Below are 25,969 nucleotides of genomic sequence, written 5' to 3'. Positions count from 1 at the left end.
TATATATATAACGGTTTTCGGCCCCCAAATATAAACAGTTATCGGTTATCGGTATCGGCCAAAATTTCCATATATATATATATATATATATATATCGGTTATTGGCCCCCAAATATAAAGAGTTATCGGTTATCGGTATCGGCCAAAATTTCCATATCGGTGCATCCCTAAGAAACAGGGTGGTGGTTTTCTTCAGAAAATATACAAAGCTAGTTTAGCCATATGGGCTTGATGTTGTAAGTAAAACAATATTCTCAATATTCAAGAACTTTTGAAATAATACCCAGTAAAAGCTATAAACAGCATGAAATATGGTAGTTGCAAGCAACCCACTTCTCTAATCTGGTATACAGCTGGTATACATAATCATTTGGTGAAAATCAAAACCTACCAGCAGACAATTCTATACTAAAAAATGATGAATGTCACCACATTAGATGACAAACCAAAAAATAAAAACACAAGACATTGACAACTACCCGTCTTTAAACAAACACAGTAATTTTTCCTGGACTACAAAAAGTTGACTAGCAAAGTAAGCACACATTACCTATAAACACCATATAGAGACCACAACATATATAGCGACCACACATAGTCTGACTACTTTCGTTTTAAATATATATATATTTAGTAAGTTAGCCTGTGCTCTGTAACCTTATTAGATTTGGCACATGCTGATAATCTAATACAATGACATTTCAAGTTTTGATTCAGTTTTGTGTGTTGCTAGTGTACACAGTTTCTGGGCATCAATGTATACAGATGCATGTCTTTTCATACCAAACAAAGCTAGATAACAAAGTCATCTCATAAAGAACAAGAAGTCCTCAGAGATGTAACAGATACAATACATCTGAGACATAATAGCATGTAACTGTATAATAACACCCAATTACTGTATAAGCATTACAATAAACAAACCGCTTTAAAATAACACACATACGATGAGACAAACGAGACGTAACAAACATAACAAACACAACTTGAACTCGCGTAAAAGTTCAGCCATCAAAACATCAACAATCTGTCAGGGAGAATGTCACGCTATTATCTTTTTTTCTGAATAAAGAGCGTTTAAAACTTACGTCGACACGCATTTATTATCTCTTTACGTTTGTGAAAGATTATTTATGTCTTCAAGATAATAAAACATAACTTGGCAATTGTAAAAAAATATCCAGGATACTTGAGGTTTACATTGTTGCACAACCGTGCTAGTTTACCCGGTGATTGACAGTCACAGCTGCCAACCACAGAAGGCGGAACAACTGGCGAAGTCGTTTTTTATTGGACTGTGTGAGGTAGCCCCGCCCACAAGTTGGTTGAGAGAACACTCGAAGTATGCGGAGGTCGCATATGCAGGCTGCACACGTCATCAAGCCTGGTTTGTTAATGTTAACTGAGCATTACATTCGCAAGGCATAGCCATATTACACAATTTACGATTAACTAAGAATAATAGTCAACTTTATTATTGTTAATATTCTGAAACAAGACAGTCTTGATGACATCGTATGCAGCCTGCAAATGCGACCTTCGGATGCTGAAGCCTTCGGATAATCTTACAGTGACAGCTGGAAGTAGGCTACTTCGTGACTTTTATATAAATTGGGTTAGATATTGTACTGTTTACATAATAATAAACAAATTTATTTCTTTTTATATTATTATATAAATAAAATGTATGTCAGTATACTGGGTGGAACGTAGTTGGAGACATATTTTATATTTATATTCAGAATACCCCATTTAATTTAGGTGACCCTGTGAAATCCAGGCGTAAAGTCTTAAATCTAATGATTTGTTTAGGAGCATCAAACCTTTTTATTTTTTACAAAAAATGTTACACATTGTTACTTAATGATTTGAATCTATGACATGATCTTAATCAATATTAAGGGTATCAAAATTATACTTTTATATTGTGTACGGTGATTTTATGTAGAAAAAATGCTGTTTTTTACAGGCAGGGTCACATATGTATAAAATTTGAATAGCAATTGGTAAAACATGGATGACCTTTCTGTGTGATGTTTGTCTTCTTTCTATGTGCATGTGTGTGACTGTCCTACCTGTGGTCAGAAAAGCTGGGATAGGCTCCAGCGCTCTCATAACACTACAGATTATATGCAGATTTAGAGAATGAATAAATTGATAATAGTACACTTTACATTGTAAATATGAATTGTGGCATAATGTTTGAGGGAAACAAAACTATCATTAGGCCAGGGCCTCAAGTGGAGAAGTAACAAGTACATTTTTGCTGCAGCCTGTTCACTGTGTGTGTGTATGTGTGCCAATGGACTATGAAAAGAAAGTAAATATACTAAATTTTCCACACCAAAAATTCCCTTTAAAGCAACCTGCTTATCCTACCCAGTCTCCTGAGGTTGCGCACAAATAGCACGAAGTGCAAAACTCGCGCAACACACACGCCAAACTCCACTTTGGCGTGCATACGCCAGTCCTTCCCATTCACTTAAACGGTGCATCTTTTTTTGTCTTTTTATTTATTGGTTTCTCAATTTTTTTCTGTTTTTTAAACCATTTTCGCTTGGGTTTAGGGTTAGATTTGCTTAATGAGGTTATTTAATATACAGGTTTCTCCATGTTTTTGTCCATATTTAAGCCATGGTCGCTTGGAGTAGGGGTTAGAGTTGGGGTTTGGGTTAGGATGTCATTTTTATAACAAAAAGTTGTTCTAACCCTAAACACAAGCGAAAATGGTAAAAAAGCAAAAAAAATTGAGAAACCAATAAATAAAACGACAAAAAAAGATGCACCGTTTAAGTGAATGGGAAGGACTGGCGTATCATATGCACGCCAAAGTGGAATTTGGCGTATGTATTGCACGATTTTTACACTTCATCTTCAGGAGACTGGGCTCGCTTATCAAGTTAGTCAACTCAAAGAGAAACTGATTGCAAATATCTGCTTCAGACTGGTTTTATTTAGTTAGAAAAGAGACAGCGTAATGTATAGTCTAAATGACTGCACAAACACTAGCAAAAATCCAGGTAAGAAAAATGTTTAGTCTGGTAATTTTTAGTGTAGTAATTTTTTATAAGAAACATAAGTTAAAGTTATTGTTTTGTCTTTCCTTTTTTATCTCTTTCTTTTAACAAAAGAAGTGAATGCATGAGCTGACCCTCATTTATCGTCTACAAAGAGTACAGGAGATCTGACCGTCTCAAAGTCTCTGTCATTCCCTGATTACTAGTCTACAGGACAACTACATCATGACCGATTACAATAATACTTATGTGTTTAGCTATGAAACGGAATACTCTGATGAGGTGTGCCATATAGAAGATATACTGAAGGTCGTATCCTATCTTATACCAATTTTTTTCACACTAGTGTTTGTACTAAGTTTCATCGGTAACATCATGGTTCTTATCATCCTGGTGGTCTATGAGAACATGAAATCCCTCGCCAACATCTTCATCCTCAATCTCGCTCTGTCAGATCTGCTCTTCACTTTTGGACTTCCATTTTGGACCTCTTACTACATGTGGGGTTGTACATTTGGAGATTTTGGCTGCAAAGCGGTGAAGTTTTTGTTTTACGCTGGATTTTATAGCAGTGTGCTTTTTTTAACTCTTATGACAGTTCAGCATTACGTGGCTGTTGTTCATCCTCTCTCTGATTGGGAGAGATGCAGAGGATTTTCAGTCGCCCCCTTCATCGTATGGATCCTGAGTGGAGCAGCAGCCCTGTTTGGTTCATATCATAGTAAAGTTATACAAGAAGAAAACAACACATACTGTGAATTTGACAGTATTCCAATCAAACTTCTCATTGATTATCTTCTAAATGCTTTTTTCCTTATTGCATTTATAATCATGGGTTTTTGCTGCATTAGAATCCTTCAAACCATTACAAAAGCACAGACTACTGGGAGACATGAGACAGTTGGAGTCATATTTTGCATTTTGTTGGTGTTTTTTATTTTTTGGGCTCCATATAACATTGTTATGTTTGTGAGATCTTTCACTGATCTTTATCTAATCACAGACTGTCCGATAAGCAAAAGTCTTGGATATGCATTTTATGTTTCCAAAGTTTTAGCTTACTCACACTGTTGCCTGAACCCTGTTTTTTATTTGTTTGTTGATTTGAAGTTCAGAAATGATTTAAAAATAATTATGCAGATTTTTTTGTCAAAAACACCCCTCCAGGTCAAGCAGAGAAGATCTGATGTACTAACACAAAACGTATGTACTGTTACACATTGCGATGAATCTTCTGTGAGTTGTAGACTATATGTTACAAACGAATAGATAATAATTTTCTTTCACTTTTTATTATCGTATTTTAAATGGCTTATTTAAAAATGTTGATTTCTGTCTAATAGCAATAACCCTCAAATCTAGAATTAAAATTCAAATAAAGAAAATACCACTTTGACTTAGTAGAATTTAACCAGATTTTGAGAAAAAGATGATACAGTTTTATTGAGAAATAATGTAAAAATACTTTGCAAACTGACCATACAAACTGCAATTATGTTGTCATTATGACCCACTTAAAAATCATCACACATTATTCTTGCACTGAAAAAAACAACTTGTAAAATTTACTTTAAAAAATCCTCGTAACAATTTGCACAAACATTTTTTAAGTAAAATTTACTGCTTTTTTAAGTACAACTTAAAATAAAATAAAATCTACTTAATAATGCATGAAAAACATATTTTAAATAATTAAGTTAATGTTACTTCATTATTTTATTTAGAAGTTAAATTTATTTTAATCGTTTAGGTAAAGTCTATTATTATTTTTTTATTGTAGCATTGCTGTCCTAAAAATATTAAATAAATCAGATTTACTGTTTGTTATTTTCTTTACTATGGACTTAGTTATTCTTAGTGTTATAAATGGCATTATAACACAAAACTATAAGTCAGTCATTGAATAAACTTGATTCTGAAAAGAAACGCACACAAACTGTGTTTTTGACATGTATTGTCAGCACTGTGGAGAGAAATACAATATAATGTTCTGAACAGGGTTCATGTAAAGAAACACTGATCACCTGAATGGTGACTTCACAAAATTGTCATTTACAACAAAATAACATCAATAATATAAAAGCTTAAACCTTTATGACATTTTATTAACAAATATTTAAAGTTCTTATCAGTTCCTATTCTGTGATAAAGCTTAAAAAATATTCTGGCACAAAGGATTGTGGGTATTCCTTACAACATGTGCACATAAATTTAAGTAAATTTTACTTGAATTTTTTAGTTAAATGTATTTAATATTCTTAAGTTTAATGAAATAAGTTTTTTTACTTGAATCTGCTAAAGTTTTTGATTAAAATTTACTTAATTTTTTTAGGACTATGTGCAGTGACTATAATACAAGAAAATATCTAATAGAACGTACTATTCCCACAGAGTTCATTTTTTACATGAATTAATTGTGTATTTATCATCATTTAAATCATCATGAAAATCTAGTTCTCAATAAATGTTAATATTATTATAAATTATGTGAGTTAATCTATATTACTACACCAAAAAGTTCGGTTTTTTTTTGTAGTGTATGTATTTTTCTGCTACTTTTGATTGTCAGGATTAAATTTGCCCTGATCATCAGCTGCAAACGGCCGATGTGCAATACAATTATAGTCACACTTAGTCATTTAGCACAAGGCTTCCCAAACTTTTTGGCCCGTGACCCCTGAAATTACAAGGTGGTTAAAGTATACAAACATTGTAGGCAATGGTGCACATTAATAGGCATTATGCAAACACAAGCAAAATGACAACACAAAAGAACACAACTGCAAAAACATTATTTTATATTCATTTACATGTTTACTTTCATTTCAACATTAATCTCAGCTAATTAGATGGGAATGCACAATGCATGGAGCACAGCAAGCTCATTCTTGTTACACAACTAATAGGCAAACTGTATCTGACGAATACAAGCAGATTAGCAGAGTTTAAAACATGTCATTGTAAAGATGGCCTTTCTGAAAGTGGGGCTTCTTCTCTCTCCTCCACTGTCTGGCCTCTCTACTGGCCTTCCTGCATTGTCTTTGGTCGATTTTAACCAATGTTTAGTTTCAACAAAAATAAATGTATACAGTTAAAGCATAAAATTGACCTACACGCACATGTCGGAATGTTTAACGTGGGGCTATAATAAACTGATCTGCTGCAAATGATGTCGTAATCACGCCAGGGGTCACGATTGAGGGGAATGTAAACCGAAAGAGTGATAGCACTATTTTGAATTAAACTACTATCTGTTGTTACAATAAAAAAATTCTAATTGTTTAAAAAAATCTGACTTTTGAAAATTATCTTGCAACCCAACCAATATCCCACCCCCACCCCCCCCCCCCCCCCGACCCTTACGAACCACTGATTTAGCAGACGCTTTTGTCCAAAGCAACTTACAAATGAGGTAAACAGTAAGCAATTACAGCAACACAATAACAGCAATACAGAAGTGCACTAGAACTAGTCTCATAAAGTTTAACACAGTAGACATAACCAAGGGTTAGTTAGTATTTTTTTTTAGTCTACCCCTAGTATTCAGGTGTTGTGTTTATTCATGAACGCACACACTTTTACTAGTTTAGGTTTCAATTCCGTGTCAACCAACTTCCTTTATGTGAACCCATATATAATTATATACACAGGTTCACAGAACTCTTATTATAGTCAGCTTGAAGATGATTTCAAATATCTGCTATGCTGTAGGCTGCTAAACAGACAGCATACTACACAAAGAACAACAAGTATCTAGGTAAGAAGAAATGTTTAGTCAGGTCATAATGTAATAATTATATTAAATCAACATATATTTTTATGTTAAACAATTTCAATTTGTTTTATGAGTTATGTCAACTTATCAAAACTTAAAATACTTCACGCTGCATTTCTTTTACAGTTTAAGTTTGATTAATTTGAAAATACAATTAATTTTAACTTTCTTGACTAGTCATGAGTTGTTATATATTTTATTTTAAAAAATAAGTTGAAATAATTTAAGCTCAATTAACTTAATCTTACTTTTTTTTAAGTTACAGCAACTCAAATGATAGGAAATGTATGAGTTGGTCCTCATTGATCAATCACAAAGAGCACAGAAGATCTGAGCCGCTCAAAGTCTCTGTCATTCTCTGCTTACTGTGAAAAACTGCTGTACATTATGCCTGAAAGTAATGATGGTGAAGCTTATAACTATGACACTGATTACGGTGATGAGGTGTGCCGTAAAGAAGATATACTGAAGGTCGTATCCTATCTCGTACCAATTTTCTTCATGTTAGTGGTTGTACTAAGTTGCATCGGTAACATCCTGGTTCTTATCATCCTGCTGCTTTACGAAAAAATGAAATCCCTCACCAACATCTTCATCCTCAATCTCGCTCTGTCAGATCTGCTCTTCACTTTTGGACTCCCATTTTGGGCCTCTTACTACATGTGGGGTTGGACATTTGGAGATTTTGGCTGCAAAGCGGTGAAGTTTTTGTTTTACGCTGGATTTTATAGCAGTGTGCTTTTCTTAACTATTATGACCATTCAGCGTTACATGGCTGTTGTTCATCCTCTCTCTGATTGGGAGAGATGCAGAGGATTTTCAGTCGCACCCTTCATCGTATGGATCCTGAGTGCTGGAGCTGCACTGCTTGGGTCATATCGTAGCAAAGTTATAAAAGAAGAAAACAACATATACTGTGAATATGACAGTATTTCAATGAAACTTCTAATTGGTTATCTTCAAAATGGTTTTTTTGTCTGTGCATTTATAATCATGGGTTTTTGCTATGCAAGAATGCTTCAAACCATAACAAAGACGCGCACAAATAAGAGACACAAGACCATTCGACTAATACTTTGCATTTCGTTAGTGTTTTTTATTGGTTGGGCTCCATATAACATTGTTATGTTCGTGAGATCTTTCAGTGATCTTAATCTAATCACAGAGTGTCAGATAAGTAAAAATATTGACTATGCATTTTATGTTTCCAGACTTTTAGCTTTCTCACACTGTTGCCTGAATCCTGTGTTTTACGTGTTTGTTGGTGTAAAGTTCAGGAATTATTTAAAAGTGATTCTGCAGAAAGTTTTCCAGCCAAAAAAAAACTTGGATTCAAGTTCAGGCAGAACAACAAAGAATCATTCAATGGGTTCAATGTATTAACACAAAACTCAAGCACTGTTACACATTGCGATGAATCTTCTGTGAGTTGTAAAATATACAACACAAATGAACATTCTGAGTAAACATCAGATATTTTCTTACCGTGTTATTGTTGCATTTTATATTATTGTAATTTTGAGTATTTGAGTAAATGTTGAGCTTGCATAGCAGATTTTGGCCCAAAAACAAGAATCCTTAAATCTACAATTAAAAGTCAAATAAAAAAGTGACATTTTTGAGGACTTTGACTTCCCTGTGAGCAACTTTACTTTCGGGTTGTGACGTATTTCTGAGTGAACAGAAGAGTAGTATAGTTTGAGTTGAACTATACTAGCGTGCAACCGACTAGTGATGGTTGTGCTGTGTTTGCCTTTTTATCACAAATAAAGTGGCTAATATGTAATATTTGTAAGATATGCAAACGTTTTAGCACCCATGTGGTATGCTTGTAATATTGTATGAAATAAAATAAAAACAAAAATAAATAAATTGAGAATCATTTGTTTTAATAATGGCACTGTATAACATATTAAGGTTATGAGCGGAGTTTTTTACTATTATAAAAATTATGCATTAGTGGAAGTAGAAATGTCAGGACAAACCTCAAATGCACGTGATTGCTGTTGTCAAAGAGTCTGGCCAATAAAAATAAAGTGTGTCATCTTCAAAGCTTTCGGTTGCTGATCTCATTTTGTTCTCGGGCTCCTTTGATGACACATGTGATCGTGAAAGTCAGACAAATTGTCTAACCAACATGCATTGCATTCATCAGGGGGCTGTCGGTTCTTTCGGCTTCACATCAAGTTGAATGGACCTAATATCATGTCAGGAAAAAAGCAGACGTGCCTTGTGTTTTCCACCGTGCTTTGATTGGATATAGAAAAGTAGCCGTTTCATTCAGAAATGGAATTGGCAGCAGAGTGACAGTTGGAGGGGCGGAGTTAACAGATGTGCCCCGCCCAAACAGTCTTAAAGTCACCATGAAACGGAAGTAACAATTGTCTTATTTTCTCATCAAGTCTAACACAGTATACATAGCCAAGGGTTGGTTAGTATTTATTTTTAAGAATGTACAGATAAAGAGAAAGGAAAAATCGAGAAAGATATGGCCTTGTAAGGACCAGTCCTGCCAAGGAAGTATCCTTGACATTAAACACCTCAAGTCCTTCTGATTTCTCTGGTGAAGCCAATACGGAAGTGATTTAAACTGCAATTCATCGACTGGCCACTAGAGGTTCCAAAAGGGTATCAATTTCCAAAGACCTTCATGTTAAAATGGCCATCTTAAAGGCGGAGTCCATGATGTTTGAAAGCCAATGTTGATATTTGAAATCACCTAAACAAACACGCCCCTACCCCAATAGAATCTGGACCTTCTGTTGATAGACCCGCCCCACACATACGCAACCCGGCATTTGATTTGATTTGATTGGCTATAAGTGTGTTTTGGTAGTCGGCCCGTCTCCTTCTCCAAACCGTTTTTCAAACATCGTGGACTCCGCCTTTAAGAGCAGAAAAAAATATGTTTACAGCCTGGTACAAAATTTGTTTTTGGTCTATATAGCTAATTTTTCCCCCTTGATTTTTTTTTAACTCATCCATTTAAATTATATTGAACCTTAAAGTTCTGTATAATTATATGGCCACGTACAGTAAGTGATGGTTGAACAGCCACTGCTGTCACTAGAGTCGAGCTAGGTGGCGTGGTTTCAGCAACCAGCAACCTCAGCTTCACCCTTGTCCTCTTTACCCATTTTCAGATATTCGCAAGTGTGCGGCCAAGATAGCGATGGCAGGCAAACGCTCTCCGGACGAGGCAACACTAAATGTGTCGAATCCCGCACCGATCCGTAGCAATAGTTCTTAAAAAGTCCGCAAAAAGGACTGTTTGTATGTAGCCGAGCGGCTGAGCTGCAGTAGTGGAGCCACAGCCCCAACAATCCTTTTTAACCAATCCATGCATTGAGAGAGGTTGGGACCGCCTACCTTATTAACATACGGACACAGAAAAACATAAATAAATAAATGTAGAAATACATAAATACACATAGAATTAGAAATAAATGTAGTGGTTTAAAAATAATAACATTAAAAGTTGATACTTTTGACCAAACAATATTTATTTATGTCTGCATTTATATTTGCATTTAATTAAATACTTATTTATTTCTGCATTATGTATTTATTTATTTATTTATATTTATTTATTTCTGTATTTCTACATTTATTTATTTATTTATTTATTTATTTATTTATTTATTTATTTATTTATTTATTTATTTATTTATTTATTTATGTATTTCTACATTTATTTATTTATTTATGGATTTAATTAATTACTTATTTATTCATGCATTTATTTATTTATTTATTTATCCATATATTTATTCTGCCCTACAAAGCCAAAGCGCAGTAACAACGCATTTGGTCAAAATTGAGTTAAGGGTTGAAATGGGCTTTGTGAGATCTGATGTGTCATGTGACAAAGTCTCCTGTTTCAATTTTGTCCCATTTCAGAGAAACTTGCGTGCCAATATTGCAGTAACATGTTTCACTGCCTGGTGTAAAAACTTTAAGGGCTTTTTTCTCTGTTTTTGTGTTTGCGTAGTTACTGCACTTGGCCTTTGGAGGGCAGTTTTTATATAGGCTACACTTAAGCCATTTTTCATCCTTCATAAATATCACCGTGTTTGAACTAAAAATTGAAAGTCACCATGAAGTTCTTTAGAAATTTGAAGTTAACATATAAAGTCAATCAATATTTCTCAAAATGCAAGTTTTTTTAACCAAAAGCCCTGAGGGATATTGTTTTGTAAAGTGCTTTCATGGTGACTAGGCATTAGATTCTTGTCAATGAATGTGACTGAGGGTCACATCAAATACAAATGCTGAGGCCTTGATTTAACTCTTTGACATGACCTTAATCAATATTAAAGATATCAAAATGATATTTTTATATCGTTTAGGGTGATTTTATCTAGAAAAGAAATGCTGGGTTTTCACAGGCAGGGTCACATATGAAATTTGCATAGCAATTGGTAAAACATGAATGAAAAATGGAATAGCCTCCTGGTTCGAGTCAAGGGGCCTTTCTGTGTAAGTTTGGCTTTTTTTCTCAGAAATTCAAAAAGTATACGGAGTTTTCTCCTTAAAGACTGGGTTTTACGGCTCGACAGCTTATAAAAACTTATTTCTGGGTTCTTTGGCTTGTTAGCATGCCACACAGCAGCTTTTAGGCATTATTCTGTTTTTGTTATAAGCCAGAAATGACAAGGAGGCGGTCTCTCGCCATACAAAGTCAATGGAGACAGTTGGATCATTTTCCCCCCGGTGGGCGTGGTTTTCAAATTTGCATAACTGCGCTCTGTCTCTATGTCAGTGTGGGTTTACATGAGTGCATGTGTGTGACTGTCCTTCCTTTCATAACACTACAGAGGATATGTAAATTTAGAGAATGGATAAATTGATAATAGTACATTTTAATTTGTAAATATATATTGTGGCATATAGTGTTTGGGGGAACAAAACTATCATTAGGCCAAGTGGAGAAGTAACAGGTAAATTCTTGCTACAGCCTGTTCACTGGCATGCCAGCCTACAATTTTTTTGTGAACATAAAGTAAATACACCACATTTTCCACACCAGCAGTTACTTGCTTATCAAGTTAGTCAACTCTAAGAGAAACTAATTGTAAATATCTGCTTCAGACTGGTTTTATTTAGTTAGAAAAGAGACAGCGTACTGTGTAGGCTAAATGACTGCACAAACATTAGCAAAAATCCAGGTAAGAAAACATTTTTAGTTGGGGAAATTTTTAGTGTAGTAATTTTTAATAAGAAACATAAGTTAAAGTTTTTATGTCTTTTCTTTCTTATCTTTTTCTTTCAACAAAAGAAGTGAATGCATGAGCTGACCCTCATTTATCGTCTACAAAGAGTACAGGAGATCTCAAAAAAAGTCTCAAAGTGTCATTCTCTGTTCCTCTGCTACAGGACAACTACATCATGACCGATTACAATGAAACTGATTTTTTTGGCTATGACAGTGATTACGTTGATGAGGTGTGCCATAAAGAAGATATACTGAAGGTCGTATCCTATCTTATACCAATTTTTCTCACAGTAGTGTTTGTACTAAGTTTCATCGGTAACATCCTGGTTCTTATCATCCTCACCTTCTATGAGAACCTCAAATCCCTCGCCAACATCTTCATCCTCAATCTCGCTCTGTCAGATCTGCTCTTCACTTTTGGACTCCCATTTTGGGCCTCTTACTACATGTGGGGTTGGACATTTGGAGATTTTGGCTGCAAAGCGGTGAAGTTTTTGTTTTACGCTGGATTTTATAGCAGTGTGCTTTTTTTAACTCTTATGACCGTTCAGCGTTACGTAGCTGTTGTTCATCCTCTCTCTGATTGGGAGAGATGCAGAGGATTTTCAGTCGCACCCTTCATCGTATGGATCTTGAGTGCTGGAGCTGCACTGCTTGGGTCGTATCGTAGCAAAGTTATAGAAGAAGAAAAGAACACATACTGTGAATATGACAGTATTTCAATCAAACTTCGCATTGATTATCTTCAAAATGCTTTTTTCCTTATTGCATTTATAATCATGGGTTTTTGCTGCATTAGAATCTTTCACACCATAACAAAAGCACAGACTACTGGGAGACATGAGACAGTTCGAGTAATATTTTGCATTTCGTTGGTGTTTTTTATTTTTTGGGCTCCATTTAACATTGTTATGTTCGTGAGATCTTTCAGTGATCTTAATCTATTCACAGAGTGTCAGATAAGCAAAAATATTGACAATGCATTTTATGTTTCCAGACTTTTAGCTTTCTCACACTGTTGCCTGAATCCTGTGTTTTATGCGTTTGTTGATTTGAAGTTCAGAAATGATTTAAAAATGATTCTGCAGATAATTTTTTGTCAGAAAACACCCCTCCAGGTCAGGCAGAGAAGATCTGATGTACTAACACAAAACTCATGTACTGTTGCGATGAATCTTCTGTGAGTTGTAGACTATATAAACGAATAAGCAGATAATAATTTTCTGTCGCTTTTTATTATCGTGTTGTTTTAAATGGCTTATTAAAAAAATGTTGATTTCTGTCTAATAGCAATAACCCTCAAATCTAGAATTAAAATTCAAATAAAGAAAATACCACTTTGACTTAGTAGAATTTAACCAGATTTTGAGAAAAAGATGATACAGTTTTATTGAGAAATAATGTAAAAATACTTTGCAAACTGACCATACAAACTGCATTTATGTTGTCATTGTGACCCAATAAAAAATCATCACACATTATTCTTATGTATTTTTTTGCTCCTTTTGATTGTAAATTGTAAATTTGCCCTGATCATCAGCTGTTTTTTAATAAACGTCCGATGTGCAATAGTGGGAAACATGTATTTTACCAATTATAATAACATTTAGTTATTTAGCACAAGGCTTTCCAAACTTTTAGCCCATGATCCCTAAAATAACAAGGTGGTTAAAGTATACAAACATTGTGGGCAATGGTGCACATTAATAGCCATATGCAAACACAAGCAAAATTACAACACAAAAGAACACAACTGCAACACAAATGAAGTTCTAAACGTAGGTTCGGGAGGAGCCTAAACATATAGGCCTGTCAATCATCATCATCATGGGCGTATATAAGGCAGCCTTCAGACCTCCACTTCCAGCTGCTTTCTTTTCCGGCATCCCTCCTCCTCCCCATCTCCTCCTTCACTCCCTCTTTCTTCCTCTTTGCAGTTCCGTTGCAGGGGGTTGAACTTGTTCAGAGCTCAGATACAGAGCTCCCTTCGAGGACAGCAAGGCAAGTTCGTCTACCATTAAGACCTGAATGTGCGAACTAGTAAACATTCTTTTATATTCATTTTTATATGTTTACTTTCATTTCAACATTAATCTCAGATTGGTATGCACAATGCATGGAGCACAGCAAGTCCATTCTTGTTTCACAACTGTATCTGATGAATTCAAGCAGATTGGCAGAGTTTAAAACATGTAATTGTAAAGATGGCCTTTCTGAAAGTGGGGCTTCTTCTCTCTCCTCTACTGACCTCTCTTTTGGCCATTCCTGCATTGTCTTTGGTCGATTTTAACCAATGTTTAGTTTCAACGAAAAAAAAGTTTTCCAGCCAAAACAAAACAGGCAGAATGGCAGAGAATCATTCAATGGGTTCAAAAACTGAAACACTGTTACACATTGTGATGAATCTTCTGTGAGTTCTATAGAATATGAACATAGATCTGAGTGAACATTAGATCTTCTCTGACCATCCCTTACGGAAAACAAGTTTAAGTGTGCTATGAGTATACTTCTTTTAAACTAAAATAAGAAAGTATACTTTATTGTATTTCAAGTATATTTAACTTTACAGTAGTACATTACAAATATACTTAGAAAGAAATGTACCATCTTTAAATATATTGAAACATATTTCCTTACAATTAAACTTTAAACATACTTCAAATAATCATAATTTAGTATATTTTCTAAAAGTATACTTTAAAAAATATTCTTGGGGTTAAAGTTCTGTGCAATTTTATACTAATTTGAACTTATTTTAGGTATACTTTATCTGTTTGCTTAAAGTTATCATTATAATAATAATGCACTGACTGCATATTTCTAAAATGCATTATTTAGTATCCTTTAGAAACACTATGTTTTAGTATATTTTAAGTAAATTTTGAATGTATATGTGGTATATGTATGTATATGTACAAAGGTATTTATGGAGAAATAACGCAGACTTAAAATTACGAGAAAGCAGTATGTTCAGTTAAATTAAATATTATTGATGTATAAATTTGTAATGTACTCTTAACACAAATAAAACACAATCTTAATTCACTTATCAAGCGTGCATTTAGCACAAACACAGTCATGTGCTTAAATTGTATTAAGTACACTTGAAGTTGTTCCACTTTAGCACACAAAAGTACACTAAATACATTTAAAGTTGTACTTTATTACAATTAAATTACAACTAAAATATATTAAGTACAAAGTTATTTGTTTCAAAATAGCACTAATCAATCAAAGTAAACTAATCAATAGCACACTTTAACTTGTTTGACTCTGTGGACCCTGTACCGGGTCCAGAATTATCTTATTTTGACTTAATATGAAATATTCCTTTAATTTTTAATGGTCTGTCATGGACCCAGTACCAGATTTGAAATACTGTTTGAAAGCTTAGACTCTCTACTTTCTGCAGATATGCATCACTTTGAGATATGTTTCACTGTAAGAAAGTTAGTTACACTTAATTTACACCCCCATAATTTTTTATATCATTTAATATTCACATATTTCATATTTTTCAAGTATGACAAACATGGGCAAGTCTTATATCAAATGAACGCTCTCATTCTCAGGAATAAGGCTGCAGTGTTATTTTTGTCCTATTTTTATCACATATCCAACAATCGTCGAATGAATAATGATGTAAAAAATCGTCTTTTGTAAACATATGGGAAACTTGAGTGTGGACTGCTTCAGATAGCACAGATAGCCACAAATGATACACCATCTTTTCTCTTAGGTCCTACTCTAAAAAATGAGTCCATTCACAGCATTTTCTTTGGTTGTGTGCATGAATAATCCCTTGCTATTTATTATATGTGCAAAACAAAAAATTAATATTTAAATGAAAAATGTATTTTCGCACACTTCAGTAAAATAAGAATAACTTTTGAATGCGACATGCTAAAGAGTTCATTTTTTTTTGGTGTTTACTGTCTGCTGCTGGTAACAACCAGAACTGTCTGCAGTCTGCTAGAGCACTCAGAACCAGAGTTATACACTATCAGAGGCAGTATTTACAACATAAAAAAAGAAAATTTGGTGTTTTATCATATGAAAAACCACATAAATAACAATATTTGTCACAAACAGCAGCTTTTTATGTAACTTCAAAGTTTTTTTTTGCAAAATGATATAAAGATATTGCATTTATTCCACTGTATGTGGTTATGGGAGCATTTCAAATGTTTTTTGGCAGAAATTGTACTCCATAACAGATTATTTCTCCCATCAGTTGGAGTAAAATAACTTTTGCATTTATTATGAGAGAAAACTGTCTGCAGGTTTCGTTCCCACTCAGGGCCAGAGTTATACACTTTTAAATACAGACTTTAGAAAAAAAACATCAAAAACCGCCTATTTATTTTTGTGTTTATTAGAGGACTGACAACACATACAACCATTTTGAGCACTTTTAACAGTGTTTTATGTAATTTCAAAGGGTTTCCTGTAAAATGATACCAAACTTTTGTATGTGCACCTCTGCTTGTGGGTATGAGAAGCTTTTGAAATTGGGTAGACCAAATCCAGGCGAAAATCCCAAAAATAGCCTCAGAGTGTATACTGGTCATTAGTGTGACCACAAGTATACTGAAGTATATCAAAATTAAATATGTTTAGTATACTATTTTTTCACCAGGGAGAAAAATGTTGTCATATATTTGAAAAATTATTGGATTTTTGTTTTCTCCAGGGACTGATTACTTGCATGACCCAACCTTAAACATTTTTTGGCCAGGGGTGTAAATTTGACTGTAGTTGTTATTTTGTGTTTATGTGTAATACAATATAATAAATTGACTTAAAATAATAAATCTATAAAGGAAAAACTTATGTTTGTGGTTATTTTTGTTTGATTAGTTCACTGATAGCATACGAAAGATTTAGCTTCAAATTGAAAGTACAATTAAAAGGTATAAGTGTCAAGTATAAAAATGAATATGTACATAGGAACATTGTATTGTACTTAAAGCGATCTATACATACATACTTGGCATATATCTTTTAATTTTAAGCTAAATCTTTAGTATGCTCTTTTAACTTCATGTTTTGATTTAGTTTTATGTGTTGCTAATGTACACAGTTTCTGGGCCTCAGTGATACATATTCATGTCTATTCATACCAATCAAAGCTAGATAACAAAGTCATCTCATAAGAAGCACAAGAAGTCCTCAGAGATGTAACAGCACTGAAAAAAATGATTCATTGAATTTAATCAATTTTTTTAAGGTAAGTGATTGCAATCAATTTATTTAAGCTACATTTAAACAAAAGTTTTATATTTTATTTTACTTTACTAATTTCTTTTGTTTAAATGTAGCTTAAATAAATTGATTGCAACCACTTACCTTAAAAAATTTGATTAAATTCAATGAATCATTTTTTTTCAGTGTACAATACATCTGAGACTTAATAACATGTATAATAACACCCAATTACTGTATAGGCATTACAATAAACAAACCGCTTTAAAATAACACACAAACGATGAGACAAACGAGACGTAACAAACATAACAAACACAACTTGAACTCGCGTAAAAGTTCAGCCATCAAAACATCAACAATCTGTCAGGGAGAATGTTCACGCTATTATCTTTTTTTCTGAATAAAGAGCGTTTAAAATTTACGTCGACACGCATTTATTATCTCTTTACGTTTGTGAAATTATTATTTATGTCTTGAAGATAATAAAACATAACTTGGCAATTGTAAAAACATCCAGGATACTTGAGGTTTATTACAATGTGGCACAACCGTGCTGGTTTACCCGGTGATTGACAGTCACAATATTGTAAGTGACACAATCATGCCAATAAAGTTCTTTAAATTGAAAATTGACAGTCACAGCTGCCAACCACAGAAGGCGGTGCACCGGCGAAGTCGTTTATTATTGGACTGCGTGAGGTAGCCCCGCCCACAAGTTGGTTGAGAGAACAAGCGAAGTATGCGGAGGTCGCATATGCAGGATGCGTCATCAAGCATGGTTTATTTAAGTTAAATATGCATTACATTTGCATGTCATAAGTATATTACAACAATTTACGATTAACTAAGAATAATAGTCAACTTTATTATTGTTAATATTCTGAAACAAGACAGTCTTGATGACATCGTATGCAGCCTGCAAATGCGACCTTCGGAGGCTGCACCCGATTGAGAAACGGTCATGTTGTGACAGCTGGAAGTACTTGCGTGACTTTTATAAATTACGAGTTTCGTTGCAAAACAAGATAACCACCGTTTATTGTTCAGAAATCTCGTTTTTTGGTTGTGCATTCCAATTAATTTCAATGCAACTGCAGTTGGTTTGTTTTGATTTAAACCTTCATAACTTAAAAAATACAGCTAAGTAGCACCATAAAACAAAATAATAACATGATAACATAATAATAAACATGTTTTGTCAAAAATGTTAAAAATGGATTTATCTCGTTTTGCAACAAAACTCTTCAAATTGACTTAAATATTGTACTGTTTACATAATAATAAACAGATTTATTTATTTTATATTTATATTCAGAATACCCCATGTAATTTATGTGACCCTAAAGTCTCATAATCTATCATACTATTAGTTTAAGAGCAGCAAATCTTTTTTTTTTCCTTTTTTTTTTTTACAAAAATGTTACCTTAATCAATATTAAAGATATCAACAATATATTTTCATATTGTGTAGGGTGATTTTATGTAGAAAAAAATGCTGGTTTTTCACAGGCAGGGATGTATGAAATTTGCATAGCAATTAGTAAAACATGGATGAAAGATGGAAAAGGCTCCTGGTTTGAGTCAAGAGGCCTGTCTGGTTTGTTTTCTTTCTTTATTACACGGCTCTTAGGAATGCTTGATTCTGATTGGTCAGTTGAGACATTTGCAGGTTCGTTCTTTTCAAATAATAACAGCTCCAAAGTAATAACGCATAGCCGGTACTACTAGTATGATTTAAATCGCTCCGCGCCAATAAAGATCAATAAAGATTATTGTTTGGCGCCATCTTGTGACAAACACTGGACAACCACAATTAAGAATGGAACATTTTGACATTAATTTTAACATGTATGGAAAAAACAAAACATTTAAACAGTGGATAGAAGAACGAACAACAACAAGACACAGAGAGCTTACTGAGACTGAACTTGACAAAATAGAGCATGACAGCTACGAAGCCAACACACAAAAAAATACAGAATGGGCATTAAAACTTCTCAAAGACTGGCTAAAAGAGAAAAAATGGAGACAGACAAGTATGAAGCAGAGGATCTTAATAAGGTATTACGATCATTTTATGCATCTGTGCAAAGTTTCGCGGAAGGATAAAAATGTTAATTTAAAACAAATATGCCAATAAAATGTTTCAAATTCATATTCATGTCCGGTTTATTTCTTATGTGACAAGTAACCGTGTAATAAGCCATATCAGTGTGGGTTTACATGAGTGCATGTGTGTGACTGTCCTACCTGTGGTCAGATATGCTGGGATAGGCTCCAGTCCTCTTATAACACTACAGATGATACGCAGATTTAGAGAATGAATAAATTGATAATACACTTTACATTGTTAAATATGCATTGCAGAATAGTGTTTGGAGGAACAAAACTATCATTAGGCCAGAGCCATTCTCAAGTGGAGAGGAAACAGGTACATTTTTGCTGCAGCCAAATGTGTGCCAATGGACTATGAAAATAAATACACCACATTTTCCACACAACCTACTTAATAGTCAGCTCAAGTTTTATTTAGTTAAGGTCTAACTGACTGCACAAACAACAGCAAAAATACAGGTAAGAAAAAGTTTTTAGCTTCTTCATTTTTATCGTAGTAATATTTTAATAAGTTACATAAGTCATTGTTTTGTCTTTTTCTTATTTGCTTTTATCTTACATTGTTGTCTGAACCCTGTGTTTTATGTGTTTGATTTGAAGTTCATGTACTGTTACACATTGCAAACGAATCTAGATCATCTTACTTTTCTGTTGATTTTTATTATTGTGTTTTAAATTGACTATTTGAAAATGTTGATTACTCCCAAATAGCCAAATAAAATTCAAATAAGGAAAATAGCATTTTTGGGGACTTTGACTTGATGCAGTGTAAACTCTAACAGAAATTGTAGAGTATAACCAGATTTTGAGAAAAAGATGATACAGTTTTACTGAGAAATAAATTAAAAATACTGTACAAACTGTATATTTTATGCACTTTCCCTAACCAAACCCTTACACCTAACCCTCAGAAAACTTATTGTATTTTTAGATTTTTAAAAATATATAAATCTGGACAATTTATAAGCCTAATTAACCATGGGACTTCATTTTACTGTTGCTCCCTACAGTGACACAAGTCCCCATGAGTTGATGTGAATTCAGTAGAGATCTACCACATTTCTGTGCTTATACAGGTATTCAATACTCAGAATGACATCTAGCCTATATACGATACGATACCGATAGATTTTTTTTAATGCATTATTCCTTGTTATTATTATTTTGCAAAATCCTAGTGGAGACCATACAAGCTGCAATTCGGTTGTCATTGTGACCTTATTCAAAATAATCACACAGCACGAGTTCTGATGCGTTTCTCTGCTCCTTTTGATTGCCAGGATAAAATCTGCCCTGATTTAACAAACGACCAATGTGCAATAGTGGGAAAAATGTTTTTTAGTCATTTAGCAGACGCTTTAATCCTAATCTTACAAATGAGGTCATCAATATAAGCAATTAGAGCAACAGAATAACAGCAATACATAAGTGCACTAAAACTAGTCTCATCAAATCTAACACTGTAGATTTGATGTGACTAGTTTAGGTTTCACTGGTTTCGGTTTCAAATCCGTGTTCATAAATATAACTTCTTTTTTCCATGCGAACCCATATAAGTACAACACTGAGATTCGCAGAACCATTCGGTGAAGAAACTCTTTTTATAGTCAGCTTGAAGACTGCAAATACAATGATTTTAATTATCTGCACAAAGAACAACAATTATCCAGGTAAGAAGAAATGTTTAGTCAGGTCATATTTAGTGTACACTGTAAAACTGATATCAAATCAACATATATTTTATGTTACTTTAACTTAACAAATTGAGTTTAACAATTTCAATTTGTTTTATAAGTTATGTTAACTTATCACAAGTCAAAACTTAAAATAGTAGGATGAATTTGAAGTTGGATGAAGTTGTTTTAACTTCATGCTGCACAGTTACAGACTTTGTACATTTTTAATTTTAATTAATTTGAAAATACAGTTAATTTTAACTTTCTTGACCAGTGATGAGTTGTTATATATTGTATTTAAAAAAATAATTAGAAATAATTTAAGCTTAATTAACTTAATTTGACATTTTTTTAAGTTACAGCAACTCATGAAAATAATAATATGTTCAAGTTGATTAAAGGAATTTTGTTTACAACATTTTAATAAGTTACTTAAGTTAAAGTGATTGTTTTAACTTTTCTCTCTTTTCTCTTAAAAACAAATAATAGGAAATGTATGAGTTGGTCTTCATTGATCATCTACAAAGAGCACAGGAGATCTGAGCCGCTCATTCTCTGCTTACCCTGAAAAACTGCTGTACATTATGACTGAAAGTAATGATGCTGAAACTTTTATCTATGACACTGATTACGGTGATGAGGTGTGCCATAAAGAAGATATACTGAAGGTCGTATCCTATCTCGTACCAATTTTCTTCATGTTAGTGGTTGTACTAAGTTGCATCGGTAACATCCTGGTTCTTATCATCCTGCTGCTTTACGAGAACATGAAATCCCTCACCAACATCTTCATCCTCAATCTCGCTCTGTCAGATCTGCTCTTCACTTTTGGACTCCCATTTTGGGCCTCTTACTACATGTGGGGTTGGACATTTGGAGATTTTGGCTGCAAAGCGGTGAAGTTTTTGTTTTACGCTGGATTTTATAGCAGTGTGCTTTTTTTAACTCTTATGACCATTCAGCGTTACATGGCTGTTGTTCATCCTCTCTCTGATTGGGAGAGATGCAGAGGGTTTTCAGTCGCACCCTTCATCGTATGGATCTTAAGTGCTGGAGCTGCACTGCTTGGGTTGTATCGTAGCAAAGTTATACAAGAAGAAAACAACACATACTGTGAATATGACAGTATTTCAATGAAACTTCTCATTACTTATCTTCAAAATGTTTTTTTTGTCTGTGCATTTATAATCATGGGTTTTTGCTATGCAAGAATGCTTCAAACTATAACAAAGACGCGCACAAATAAGAGACACAAGACCATTCGGCTTATACTTTGCATTTCGTTAGTGTTTTTTATTGGTTGGGCTCCATATAACATTGTTATGTTTGTGAGATCTTTCACTGATCTTAATCTAATCACAGACTGTCCGATAAGCAAAAATATTGACTATGCATTTTATGTTTCCAGACTTTTAGCTTTCTCACACTGTTGCCTGAATCCTGTGTTTTACGTGTTTGTTGGTGTAAAGTTCAGGAATTATTTAAAAGTGATTCTGCAGAAAGTTTTCCAGCCAAAAAAAAACTTGGATTCAAGTTCAGGCAGAACAACAAAGAATCATTCAATGGGTTCAATGTATTAACACAAAACTCAAGCACTGTTACACATTGCGATGAATCTTCTGTGAGTTGTAAAATATACAACACTAATGAACATTCGGAGTAAACATCAGATATTTTCTGACTATGTTATTGTTGCATTTTATATTATTGTGATTTTGAGTATTTGAGTAAATGTTGAGCTTGCATAGCAGATTTTGGCCCAATAACAAGAATCCTTAAATCTACAATTAATAGTCAAAAAAAAGAAGTGACATTTTTGAGGACTTTGACTTCCCTGTGATCGACTTTACTTTCGGGTTGTGACGTATTTCTGAGTGAACAGAAGAGGAGCTTTTGAGTTGAACTATACTAGCCTGCAACCGACTAGTGATGGTTGTGCTGTGTTTGCCTTTTTATCACAAATAAAGTGGCTAATATGTAATATTTGTAAGATATGCAAACGTTTTAGCACCCATGTGGTGTGCTTGTTTATATTGTATAAAAATAAAATAAAAACAAAAATAAATAAATTGAAATCTATAATCCTCTCATATTTATTATAATAACTGCACTGTATAACATATTAAGGTTATGTGTAGAGTTTTTTACTATTATAAAAATGATGCATTAGTGGAACTAGAAGTGTCAGGACAAACCTCAAATGCACGTGATTGCCGAGAGTCTGGCCAATAAAAATAAAGTCTGTCATCATCAAAGCTTTCGGTTTGAGGGCAACTGCAGCGCCTGACCTATGTAGCTGTTCTCATTTTGGTCTCGTGCGACTTTGATGGCACATGTGATCGTGAGGTGGCTGCAATGCCGACAAACTGTCTACTCAACATGCATTGCATTCGTCAGGCGACTGTCGGTTCTTTCGGCTCCACATCAAGTCGAATGCACCTAATATCATGCGAGGGAAATAGTAGGCATGGCTTGTGTTTTCCTATCCCCTTCTGACATCACAAGGGGAGCCAAATTTCACTTACCTATTGAAACTAAAAAATGGTTTACCAAGTTACTATCTTTTTCACATTTTCGAGGTTGATAGACGCACTGGGGACCCAATTATAGCTTTTATACATGGTGAAAGTCAGATTTTCACTATATATCCCCTTTAACTTTATTTGTTAAGTAAAAATCACATAAAACATATTGATAACTTTACAGTAAAGGTGTGGATTTTAATTTAATGTGAAAAAGGAAGTGCACAGTTCCACAGCAACATAACCTTTTAACCAGAATGGTTTCCAGCACCTTGCTACTCAGAGGACATTCACGTTCAATTACTTTCATATCTGTAATTCTCACATGTTTTATTTAATAAACAATTTTTTTCATTGGCTAATATGCAAGATGCATTTTTAAAAGTTACCCATTGCCATATATGAACCATTGCTGACTGTATGGTTCCATAAAAAAACTTTAACATCCAAAGAACCTTTCTGCTTTGATTAAGGCCCAATCCCATTTCTCTGTCTTACCCCTTATCCTTACCCCTTAGTTTTGCACGTTCACGTGAGGGTAAGGGCCAATTGGGATAGCCCTTACTCTCACGTGAACTTGCAAAACTAAGGGGTAGGGGTAAGGGGTAAGACAGAGAAATGGAATTGGGCCTAAGACTCTTTAGAATAAAAAATGGTATAAACTGTCTGAAAAGTGATACAAAAGCTTTCACTGGGGCAGTGCCCTTCAAAACGGAATGTACAATTTGGGTAGCCAATCGGTTTGGTACAAATATTAACTTTTGGGGTACTAATATGCACTCTTTAGGTACAAATGTGTACTTTTTGAAAGGGTACTGCCCCAGTGACAGCCTATGCACCTTTTAGAGAGTGAATAGAAATGCTTCGTGAGGGAACCAAAATTGCTTCTTGACTGTAAATAATTTTTATGGAGTTTAATAATAGTCTATACTATACATCAGTGGCGGCCGGTGACTTTGTTTTTCGAGGGCGCTCGATGCGCTCGTTACAACATGTATGTAACCCATCATGTGTGTGGTTCCTTTCGTCATGTGTTCTGAGTGTCGAGTGATCCTATGTGCATCACGTGTCTTGTCAAAATAAGAGCCTGCTGCAGACTAGAGCTGCACGATTAATCGTTAAAAGATTGTGATCTCGATTCAACCCCCCAAACGATCTTAATTCAGCATTTCGACGATTCAGGTATTTAAATATATTCAAGTAGGAAAGACGCAGTCCCTTCAGTTCTCTCGACAACACGCAATCATAGCGCCCACGATGACGTCTTGACATCACCTTGAATTTAACTTCAAATTCAAGGACCTTTCAAGGACTTTCCAGGTCCAAAACCCTCAAAATCAAGGACTAAATGTGGGGATACATTTCAAGTGAGAGTAAGGTTACATCGTGTTACCTTTTAAGACACATTGTTACAGTTCCCTTTCGAGGGAACTCGTGCTGCGTCACTGCGGTGACACTTTAGGGACGCCTCCAAGGGAAGTGCGTCTGAATGTGAATATCAAATTCAACCAATGGTGAGGCTTAATGTCAAAGACAGGGTGACGCGAAAGCCAGGAAGTATATCGCTATCTGAAATATTGCCAAAGACGACGTTACAGGGACGCAGGAAGTATGGCAAGGGAGACGCTGCAGTACCTCTTATACGTAACCCGAGATGTTTTCATGTGTTTTCATCAAACACAACTATTTTTTTCCACAAAACATCGTGCATAAAATAGATTAGAGCACTTTCAATGATCTGTATGTATATTTTCAAAAACCAAGGGGCTTGAATTATTTAACTTTCAAGGATTTCAAGGACCCATGGGAACCCTGGATGTACAGTAAATGATGTAAAACCACAATGGGAATAAAAAACTTGTAAAGTGTAGGATAAATCGCTCGTGACCAACAGTTCATGTAAATCAAGCAGAGATTTTACAAATCGGATGACAAGACGAACATCACAAAGATACAGAAATGTTTTGCACGAAGCATATAGACTTGATAAAACATAGTAGCTGTGCATTATTGCTTTTTCTCACCAAAAACACCCACTTATACAGGAAAGAAGTGTCACACTGACAAAAAAAATAAAGTAAGCAACCACAGTTGTGACGTGTAAAGCAGGTAAATCTAAAAAGAGCAAAACCACACAAAGTGTCTGCAAAGGTTATACAGACAACAGAAATGAGAAAATGGGTGCCAAAAACGTGGAATAGGAAAATGAAACAAATCTAATTTGTAAGTGAACTACATAAGAGAAATATCCATTGCCAAATCAAGTTACAAACAAAAAGACTGTGACTCTCAGTATTAAATCATTTGTTATCTTGAGGAAATTGAGGGCAGTGAGATCACCGGGGGTCTTTCGTTCAGCAGAAAGCATTTTCACAATCTAAATTCTTAAAGATTGAAAACTTAAACGTTTTCATTTGCTCTCTGTTTGATTGTATTGCCGT

At 34.2% G+C, this 25,969-nt stretch overlaps 5 protein-coding genes across 10 annotated transcripts in view; 4 read left to right on the top strand and 1 right to left on the bottom strand.

The window, feature by feature from the left end:
- Positions 1–17,655, bottom strand: part of fyco1a (FYVE and coiled-coil domain autophagy adaptor 1a) — a 47,929-nt gene extending 30,274 nt beyond the window's left edge. For 3 of the 4 annotated variants that reach the window (XM_073875534.1, XM_073875537.1, XM_073875535.1), the window contains exon 1: positions 1,089–1,236. The gene's annotated coding sequence lies outside the window, so the exon portion shown is untranslated. Of the gene's footprint in view, positions 1–1,088; positions 1,237–17,637 lie in introns of those variants that run through there. The other variant, XM_073875536.1, reaches the window with a different exon arrangement.
- On the top strand, positions 3,243–4,346 carry LOC141369400 (chemokine XC receptor 1-like). The gene has a single exon (XM_073875714.1). The coding sequence runs from the start codon at positions 3,243–3,245 to the stop codon at positions 4,284–4,286; it is 1,044 nt and encodes a 347-aa protein (XP_073731815.1). The 3' UTR covers positions 4,287–4,346.
- LOC129430916 (chemokine XC receptor 1-like) lies at positions 6,666–8,704 on the top strand. Of its 2 annotated transcripts, none has more exons than XM_055188535.2 (2): positions 6,666–6,774; positions 7,052–8,703. In XM_055188535.2, the coding sequence occupies exon 2, from the start codon at positions 7,180–7,182 to the stop codon at positions 8,173–8,175; it is 996 nt and encodes a 331-aa protein (XP_055044510.2). In that variant the 5' UTR covers positions 6,666–6,774; positions 7,052–7,179; the 3' UTR covers positions 8,176–8,703. The 2 variants fall into 2 exon arrangements, with proteins under 2 accessions (XP_055044510.2, XP_055044511.2); XM_055188536.2 differs by having other exon boundaries at positions 6,688–6,774; positions 7,058–8,704.
- Positions 11,726–13,341, top strand: LOC129431159 (chemokine XC receptor 1-like). Of its 2 annotated transcripts, none has more exons than XM_055188912.2 (2): positions 11,726–11,960; positions 12,071–13,341. In XM_055188912.2, exon 2 carries the CDS (start codon positions 12,181–12,183, stop codon positions 13,189–13,191), a length of 1,011 nt encoding a protein of 336 aa, XP_055044887.2. In that variant the 5' UTR covers positions 11,726–11,960; positions 12,071–12,180; the 3' UTR covers positions 13,192–13,341. The 2 variants fall into 2 exon arrangements, with proteins under 2 accessions (XP_055044887.2, XP_073731814.1); XM_073875713.1 differs by having other exon boundaries at positions 11,871–11,960; positions 12,169–13,341.
- Positions 17,656–20,877: 3,222 nt separating the features above from the next.
- On the top strand, positions 20,878–23,039 carry LOC129430920 (chemokine XC receptor 1-like). The gene is made up of 2 exons (XM_055188550.2): positions 20,878–21,000; positions 21,496–23,039. Exon 2 carries the CDS (start codon positions 21,591–21,593, stop codon positions 22,584–22,586), a length of 996 nt encoding a protein of 331 aa, XP_055044525.2. The 5' UTR covers positions 20,878–21,000; positions 21,496–21,590; the 3' UTR covers positions 22,587–23,039.
- The last annotated feature ends 2,930 nt before the right edge of the window (positions 23,040–25,969 follow it).

This window comes from Misgurnus anguillicaudatus, chromosome 13 (genome assembly GCF_027580225.2).
Source record: "Misgurnus anguillicaudatus chromosome 13, ASM2758022v2, whole genome shotgun sequence".
NCBI classification, from domain to species: domain Eukaryota; kingdom Metazoa; phylum Chordata; class Actinopteri; order Cypriniformes; family Cobitidae; genus Misgurnus; species Misgurnus anguillicaudatus.
Note: the sequence above shows the minus strand (reverse complement) of the source record. Positions and strands in the feature narration are given on the sequence as shown.

Excerpts from the sequence above, each read along its gene's own strand:
- LOC141369400 (XM_073875714.1), top strand. The coding sequence starts at position 3,243 with ATGACCGATTACAATAATACTTATGTGTTTAGCTATGAAACGGAATAC.
- LOC129430916 (XM_055188536.2), top strand. The coding sequence starts at position 7,180 with ATGCCTGAAAGTAATGATGGTGAAGCTTATAACTATGACACTGATTAC.
- LOC129430920 (XM_055188550.2), top strand. The coding sequence starts at position 21,591 with ATGACTGAAAGTAATGATGCTGAAACTTTTATCTATGACACTGATTAC.
- LOC129431159 (XM_073875713.1), top strand. The coding sequence starts at position 11,931 with ATGACTGCACAAACATTAGCAAAAATCCAG. Across the intron at positions 11,961-12,168 it reads AAACATTAGCAAAAATCCAG|GACAACTACATCATGACCGA; the intron begins GTAAGAAAACAT and ends CCTCTGCTACAG.